The sequence below is a fragment of the Portunus trituberculatus genome, chromosome 45 (genome assembly GCF_017591435.1).
Source record: "Portunus trituberculatus isolate SZX2019 chromosome 45, ASM1759143v1, whole genome shotgun sequence".
NCBI lineage: Eukaryota > Metazoa > Arthropoda > Malacostraca > Decapoda > Portunidae > Portunus > Portunus trituberculatus.
In genome coordinates, this window is record NC_059299.1 from 3268777 (window position 1) to 3277826 (window position 9050).

General features: G+C 41.6%; 1 protein-coding gene across 2 annotated transcripts; it reads right to left on the reverse strand.

Moving 5' to 3' along the window:
- Positions 1–2195: 2195 nt before the first annotated feature.
- Positions 2196–7087, reverse strand: LOC123519357 (general transcription factor IIE subunit 1-like). 2 transcript variants are annotated; one of them, XM_045280617.1, is made up of 10 exons: positions 6832–7087; positions 6113–6255; positions 5827–5993; positions 5406–5534; positions 4993–5151; positions 4686–4759; positions 4436–4514; positions 4112–4255; positions 3604–3847; positions 2196–3316 (listed from the first exon to the last, which is right to left on the reverse strand). In XM_045280617.1, exons 2-10 carry the CDS (start codon positions 6231–6233, stop codon positions 3117–3119), a joined length of 1317 nt encoding a protein of 438 aa, XP_045136552.1. In that variant the 5' UTR covers positions 6234–6255; positions 6832–7087; the 3' UTR covers positions 2196–3116. The 2 variants fall into 2 exon arrangements, with proteins under 2 accessions (XP_045136552.1, XP_045136551.1); XM_045280616.1 differs by having other exon boundaries at positions 6839–7047.
- Between the last annotated feature and the right edge of the window lie 1963 nt (positions 7088–9050).

Consider the following 9050-nt stretch of genomic DNA (forward strand, 5'->3'; position numbering starts at 1 on the left):
GTCCTTCTCTCTGTTTGTCTGTCCCTAATGGTTGTTGATTCTGAATTATATGACGTGTTTGCGCTAGTGAGGTAAAGAAATGGGGATTCCGTACCAAGCAGCGAGTGGATTAAAAAAGAAAGTGAGCATATTTTTAGAAGAATTCAGATGCATCCAGCTAGGATGTTTTCAAGTTCCCGCAGATTTCACAGTGGCCCACAACTAAGATTATTCCTTGTTTTCCTTTACCTTTACGGAGATAAATTTCGTCTTTGAATGTTTGCTGCGTTTGAAATTGTTACAATATTTAGAATGTTTACGAAGCGTCTGCTAATTTCAATATTTTTGATAATCTGGAAGCTGGTACATTATTATTATTCTTATCATTAGGTTATCATCACCAGTATCATCATCGACGTAATCACTGTCATTCTTAATATTCTGCATCGTGTGACAGTATCAGGGAAGTACGATAATAAGGATGGTCTTGATTAAAGCATTACGCAACAAGCTTCTCTCCCAGCGGGACAGAGTGGGCGAGTACATGGGGCAGCAGTCACCAGTGGCGTGTTTTGGCACAAATCAAAGCGCGGAGTCTTTTACCATCGATACCACCAGCATGACGCAATACCGCCACACTGCCATCTTGCCGCTCCGCCACGTGCCTCAGAGAACAAAAAAGTCTCGAACCATTTGCTATTCTCTGACCTTGACAAATTCTTTACTCTTTTTCCGATAACGTTTACCTAAATCATCGAGTGTTTCATAAGCTTACAAATAGATTAATAAGGTAGAAATTCATTGATGACTGATTTGCATGTGTACTTAACGATATTCATCTCTTCCGTTACCTATTGTTGGTTAACAATTTGGAGCAAGGCCGCATCTAAGACTGAACACGAGAAACCACAAGAATAGGCCTACACGCGGCTGTCCAAGGATAGTTTAGTGTTTACCAAGTATATGCCTAAGTCCACCTATCATACTTGCTATATAGGCCTATATCTTTTGCTGTATTTCATTACGTGTTGTATATAATGTAGTTTTACGTTCCCTACTAATATAAAAGAGAAATAGCAACGTTTTAGCAGTCAGTCATTATTCCTCTCTCTCTCTCTCTCTCTCGAGGAAATAGTATGACGGTGGACCACTATAATCTATTAGTAAGGGGAAGAGGAAGGAATTTTCTGAGTTGGACTAGTAACCCAATCCCCCAAAAAAAGCTAATAATAATGAAACAAAGGCACCTTTCTCTTATGGAGGGCTCAGACATTTTCTTCATAAATTCTGACCCCTTTTTTTTTTTTTGTGATTACGGCATTATGTAACGCCCTACGTCATCCCTCCCTCCCCTCTCTCTCTCTCTGACGCCCCTTGCCGCGACCTTTCCTTCCTTAGTGGAGGTAAACGTGGAAAGGTGCAGGGGAGTGGAAAAGAGTGACGGAGAGGGAGAGGAACACAGATAGGAGAGGGGGAGTGGAGAAGGAGGGAAGAAGAGGAGCAGGCAGAGGAGAGCCATGAATATGAGAGGTGATCATGGATGGTGCACGCGAGGTCACTGGATGGATGACCTTATTGAACATTGCTATTGACCACCAGGATGCCCAGTCTGTTGTTGTCTTACACACACACACACACACACACACACACACACGTCATGTTCTATAAACTCTTTTTTTTATCACATCTCTCAATACCTTAATTTGTCTTATTACTCTCTCTCTCTCTCTCTCTCTCATTTCATCCCTACTATACCAAGTTTCCACACAAGCCCAAGCAATGTCCTTCTGTATAGACATGTATTGATGAAAGGTTATAAAGTTCAATAATCTATCAATATGCCAAAGGAAAAAATTACCCTCCATGACAAGCAAATGAGACAAGACATGAAGCTTTGCCTGCAGGTGTGGATGTCCTTAATACACATGTTAGTATTTCTAACAAAAATATTGATGAAAATAATAAATCAATTAAACACAAAAAAAAAAAAAAAAAAAAAAAAAAAAAATGCAGGTCTAAACATCTAAGGTATAAACCATCTCCTTTTCTTTTTTTTATCTCTTTCATCAAAAGATACTAATTTTCTTCCTTTTTACCTAAAGCTGAGCATGCTACCAACCACCACCGTGACCCAAACAACACTACATGAGTAACAAGAGCAAACATCCATACCAGTCTGTGTCAGTCCTGCCACAAGGTCAAATCAAACTTTCCACTTGAGTTTGAAATTGTAATCAGCCTCACCTACAGGGTCAACACAGCCACTGTCACAACTGTTGCACAGAACAATGTGCACCAATGAGAACTAACACACAAGAGTGAACAGCAGTCATGTTGCACTCAAGAGATAAGTTAGTAAGAAAAATTTCCCTTCTGCAACATGCACTAATGTCTAATCACATAATGGCAGCTTTCACATGAGCAAAGGTCATATCAAACCTTCCAAAAAGACCACTGACCCCAATCCTGATGAAATATTTTGTACTTTGAGATATTCCACAGGGCATCTTAGATACCAAAAAAAGCACATTCAAAACTTTATCTAAACATGTATTCCAGTTTCACTATATAAAGATTAAATTAATATAGCAAAATATGTACTCTGGTAAGGAGTCTTAGGCTACACTATGGATAAACTAATATTTACATGGCATGGAAAAAAAGAACTAAGGTATCACTGATTGATCAGGACACCAATGTTCTCATTATAGACTATTATCACAGCTGTAAGGTTGTATCTTAGAAACAAACAAAATATTTGAATGTGACATCAACAGTATGTCCAAACCCAACCCATCCTTTGTTCAATGAAGACTCACAGCTTCATACATACACAACTAGTACTAATTACATCTAGAGAAGTAAAAACATTATTCACCTGCAATACTGTCCATGAAAACAATTAACAAAAATGCAGTTCTCAACCGTTCATTCAGTGATACTGGTATATAAATGTACTCACTCATGAAACACACACACACACACACACACACACACACACACACACACACACACACAACAAAAATACCAGTCACTGAAACTCAATAAACAAATCAGCCATAACCTTCCCACACATACCATCCAAGAAATAGATACCTCTATTCACTCTGCCTTCGCTTTCCTTCTTTCCATACTGGCTAGTCATCCAGCGAGCACATGTAGTCTTGGTACATGAGCATATAGGCGTTCTTCTCCTCCTGAGTCATGCGGGCAATGAGAGCATTGTTCACCTCTGTGATGGCCACCTGTTCCCCAGCCACACTCACTTGCGGCACAGAGTCCTCCTCCTCATCATCATCTGTGTCTCCAAGCTCTATCACCTCATCCTCAGGATTGTCTAATGGGTGAATTAAGAGGACGTGTCAAAAAGGAAGATGAATGAATTACGAAATTATCACAGATAATGGAATTTCATGGGTTGTGAAAAGTGTATAGCTTATGAAGGATGATCTTACTTGTTTTTAAAGAAGAATCTATCATTACTTATTAACAGAGCCAAAAATCATGTATCAACCAATTCACACACTCATATATCAGCAACATAGAACACTCTAGAATCCTCAACAAAGAAATATAACAGTGAAATAAGAATACTGCAAAAAGAAAGCATGCCCTGACACTCACTCTTAGATTCAGTACCAAAGCTTGGAGCAGTGCTGGGAATGACAGGTCTAGCTGCTGTATTCTTCCTCTTGGCTGCCTCATCTCCACTGTCATCTGAGTCACTGTCAGACTGCTGGCGAGACTGGCCCTTCTTTGCATGCCGCTCGTGGGTCTGAAGTAACACCATGACGTCATCTGCCCCACTGTTGTTGCCACTACTCTGCTGTGGGTGGCTGCTTGAGGAGGGCACAGCCTTGGACTCACTCTGCAAGGAAAAAATATGTGAATGTTACAAGACAAACTGAAAAAAACAACAAAACAGCAAAACACCCAGTTCCCTATAACTTATGACTTAAATTTGACTGTCATGTTTCTAGTGCCTTCATATGACAATCCTAACATCTGTAAGATTAATAAACATTCCATAGACAATCTGGCAATTCCATTGAGTGTAGCTGGAAGTGCTGATCCTTGTTTTCTGACTGCTTGAAGAAAAAATACTGAAGGTAAACAATCCTGAGCTGCAGACCTGCGGATTGGTGGCATCTGAGGTGGTGATGTTGGTGGTGATAAGGGAGGTGGCATCAGACAGCCAGATGGGCTTCTCCTTGGCCTGCACCGTCTCCTCTCCTGTGCCTTCTGCATTGATGTTCACGTCTATCGAACCCTCAACCTGTGGATCGAAGTAAAACACTTGAATAACTCACTGCATTATGACACATAATACTACATAAAAATTCTTTAAAAAGCAATACAAAATATGTCATAGTGCTTCCATAAAAGTTGGAACTTTTTTCCTGAGTAAGGAAACAAATATTAATTGAAGGATGATGGAGAATGTAATTTCCCTCACCTGGAAGCCTGATTTTTTGGTGGAGTCTCCTGACCAGACACGAGAATTGTCACTACCAGGAACCTTGGGCTTGACTTGTCTGTGGGAAGGAGGAGTATGTGTTCAGAGCAGCACTGGACATTATGAATGCAATCTAATCTGAATAATCCTTTACTTTTCACTTCCATATGTTCAAACTGAACTATAGTGTAAAGTGTGGAAGACAGTGAAGATGTCTGTAACAAACAAAAACAATGCACATCAACTTTACCCTGACTTCTTGATGTCACTGAAGTCTTTAGGCTGAGGCTCTGAGAACTTTGCAGCCAGTTTAATGTTCTCAACCTGTAACAGACAACACACTTATAATGCAATTCCTAATACAGAAGTTATTGATTAGAGGCATTTGTTCAGTATATATTCATCCAATAAGCCATTTATTAGAAAAAATCATCATTAAAGGCAATGTTCCTTTAGATAAATTGACACATGAAAAGGTAGATTGTACATCCATCCTTCCAATATCTGAAAAATTCATGATCAAGCTCAACACGTGGACAAACACCAGCACTCCGCACCTCTCTCAGCAGATTGAACAGTGGCTCCATCTGCTCATTGAACTTAGTGAGGAGGAGACGTGTGTCGTGGCGCGGCATCCCTGACATGTCTTCCTGCACCTCCTGCTTGCAAATGATACACAGCAGCTGCCCTGTTGTTATGTCCAGCAGCTGATCTGCCTGCCAAGGAAGCAATTACATATGTTATCAGCTCTTAAAAAGTAAAAAGTAAAAATCTCCACAGATACTAAATTTTTTTCCATACACCTAACTACATCCACACAAATGAGAAAGCACCCACGAATAATTATAATATACAATGCCATGTAATGCAAATTCAGCCTGACTTCAAGTAAAAACCAGTGGAAAATTAATATGAACACTATGTCATTAGTGCAGGGATAAGCAGCACAGCACCACCAAATGGACCACACCTCCAAATCAGTGTAGGTTCGCTGACAATAATGGCAGATGAAGGAAGCTCGACTTGTCTGATCTCGTTCTTCCATTTCTAATTTCTTCCTCATGTGGTCCAGTTTGTATTTTACCACATTCACAAAACTCTGCAAGATAAGAAATACAAACAGAAGTCCAGGATTGTCAATGAGAATGACGACTGAATCTCTAAAGGTCTAATGTATACAAGCTATTCATTTTCATCTCAAGATACAGAACAGATAACACACTTAGGTTTCTCCACCTCTTCCATACAGCTGAGAGGTCATTCAAGAAGGATGCACCAAATGAGAAAGGTGACAACAGCTAATGTATCTAGCAAAAACACAGAAAATACTTTCAAAATATTAAAGCTACAGTCTTTTTTGTATGTGTCACACCAACGACTCACTGACTCACTTTATAGTTGATGAAATAGTACTGTTCCTTCTGTGTCTTATTGTCCTCAAGAGTGACCATCTTCATACGGGCCTGAATGAAGCGGTCAGCACGCAGGGTGCTGATCCTCTGCCTTAGCATCTTGCGGTCAAACTTGAGCAGGTCACACAAATCCTCCTCACTCATACCTGTTGGATTGAAAAGCCTGAGGTTAAGAGATTACTGAATGTATCTCAGGATAACTGGTGGAAAATCTCTTGTGTAGTCACTATGAATTCATTTGTGTGTCCTCCCTCGTCCAACTCACAAAAGTTTCGGACAAGCATGTCAATGATGAGAATGTCCTCTGTAGTGTAGAAGCCACGCACAACCAGGCGAACCAACATCTGCAGCTTTTGAGGCACCTCCATTAACACCTCCCCCTCCATCTTGACAATGTTCAGCAGTCACCTGGAACGAGGATCAGGGTACATAGTCAACTCAAGCCACTATCAGCCAAGCCGAATAACAGGACCTCTGCCCGTAAGTGTCAGCTCAACCCACTGTTAGCAAACCAGTGTCAACTCATAAATCAGCATGACTAACGCACCCCATTTGCCACACCAACCCTGACCACAAGCTCATCATGTCTTTCTGGATAATCTTATTGGAAGGTGTCCAGCTCACTCGAACAAGACTAATCTATTCATAACATTCCTATTTAGCATTATCTTTATGGTACAATCATAAAGATTTAATTTTTTTTTTCATCATAAACATTGAACAGATTTCATATTTATTTGCCTACGCCACATAGCCTGAATATTCTCATACACTCAATGACAATGTCGACTCTGAGCCATGTCTTAAGGATAACCACACATATAGCATGACCAGAGCTGTTACTTCTCACCAGCAAAATCCCCACCAACGTCTACCACACACTCTATGTAGTTCACGTAATTGTGGCCCTAAATACATTCACTATAACCCTCTTCAGAATATAGTCCAGCCTCTAGTAAGTATAAGACCTGATGAGACTATTACCGGCTACCTGGAGAGCGTAACAACAGAGATAAGACGAGAAACACCAGCAGTCGAGGCAGCACATGCAGATTTTGTTGATGTTTGGCTGGCCAGAGGCGGGAGGCTTGATTTGATCTTGATCTTGATACTACAGGCGACTCGGGATCACTCCTGAGCCGGGCCTTTGGATCGGCAGCTTCTGTAGACGACAAAAACAGGCACACAGAAAAAAAGGGGGAAAAAAAAAGAAGAAAAAGGAAACAGACTTGATTTTGATCTTGATCTTGATGCTACAGGTGGCTCGGGATCGCTCCAGAGCCAGGCCTTTGGATCGGCTGCTCCTGTAGAGGACAAAAAAGACAAAAAAGAAAAAAATAATAAAACAAAATAACATTTCTCTTCGTTAATGATCCCTACACCTCGCTCGCCACATTTTTTCCAGATACTCCTTCACAGCCTCCATCATCCTTTCACTCGTCTCTCTACACAGTCCCAGCAGCAACACCATCCATTCCCTTCCTGTCTTCTCCACTCTTTCATTCCTATTATGCCCTAATTCACTCAAGATCACTTGCATCATCTCATGCCTGTCTCTCTCATACTTCTCACACTCCAGCATGACATGCTCCACCGTCTCGTCCTCCCCCAAGTCACACATCTGGCACACCTTGCTGCGGGACTCAGACCACCTGTAGTTCCTTGCATTCACATCCATACACTGTGCCCTAGCTCGGAAGAGAAGGTCACCACCCAGGCTGCCATCATACCACCTTTCATACATCAGGGCTTCCTTTTCCTTGTACCATTCCAGGGTACTCTTTCGTTCCATCCCATTCTTCCATATATTCAGTCCCACCCACTTCACCTCTCTGTCTATCTCACTCTTCCATTTCCTTGCATCCCATTCAGTTCCTACCCTGCCTCCTCTTGTCACGATCCATTCACGCTCACTTTGATTCCTCCCAGCCATTCTCATCCCCCATACCACTTGTAAACCACTCCTCTCTGTCATTCTCATGCACCTCTTCCTCCACTGACTCCCACTTTCATTCCACAGGTACACCTTCCTCACTATTCTTTCCTCATCCATTCTTTCCAGCCTGACCTTGTATCTAAGTGTGGCTTAAACTAGTCTTTCCCTAAAGGTGCTCCATCCCATATCCCCTCTCAAAGCTTCTACTGCTGTGTACCTTGGAGCATTCAGTGCCATTCTACCTATTCTATTTTGTCCCACTTCTAGCTTGTCAATTTCACTTTCATTCCATGCAATCACATCCATACCATACATTATGGTATGGAAGTCTCCTCGTGACTTCTAGCATCTAGCCAAAAACATCTCAAATAACTTCACTTCTTTATCTTTCCCTCCTTTATTTCATCCTGATGGCACCACTGCCATCTCTTCTGTCTCTAAAGCTGAACTCTTTTCTCAAACCTTTGCTCACAACTCCACCTTTGACGATTCTGGGTTGTCCCTCCCTCTCCTCCTCCCTCTGACTATTTCATGTCTACAATCAAAATTCTTCGTAATGATGTTTTCCATGCCCTTGCTGGCCTAAACCCTCGGAAGGCTTATGGACCTGATGGGGTCCCTCCTATTGTTCTCAAAAACTGTGCTTCTGTGCTTGCACCTTGCCTGGCCAAACTCTTCCAACTTTGTCTATCGACTTCTACCTTTCCTTCCTGCTGGAAGTTCGCCTACATTCAGCCTGTTCCTAAAAGGGTGACCGTTCTAACCCCTCAAACTACCGTCCTATAGCTTTAATCTCTTGCTTGTCTAAAGTTTTTGAATCTATCCTGAATAGGAAGATTCTCAAACATCTGTCACTTCACAATCTTCTGTCTGATCGCCAGTATGGCTTCCGTCAAGGTCGCTCTACTGGTGATCTTCTGGCTTTCCTTACTGAGTCTTGGTCATCCTCTTTTAGAGATTTCGGTGAAACTTTTGCTGTTGCGTTAGACATATCAAAAGCTTTTGATAGAGTCTGGCATAAAGCTTTGATTTCAAAACTGCCCTCCTACGGCTTCTATCCTTCTCTCTGCAACTTTATCTCAAGTTTCCTTTCCGACCGCTCTATTGCTGCTGTGGTAGACGGCTACTGTTCTTCTCCTAAACCTATTAATAGTGGTGTTCCTCAGGGTTCTGTCCTGTCACCCACTCTCTTTCTATTATTCATTAATGACCTTCTTAACCAAACTTCTTGCCCTATCCACTCCTACGCTGATGATACCATCTTTCC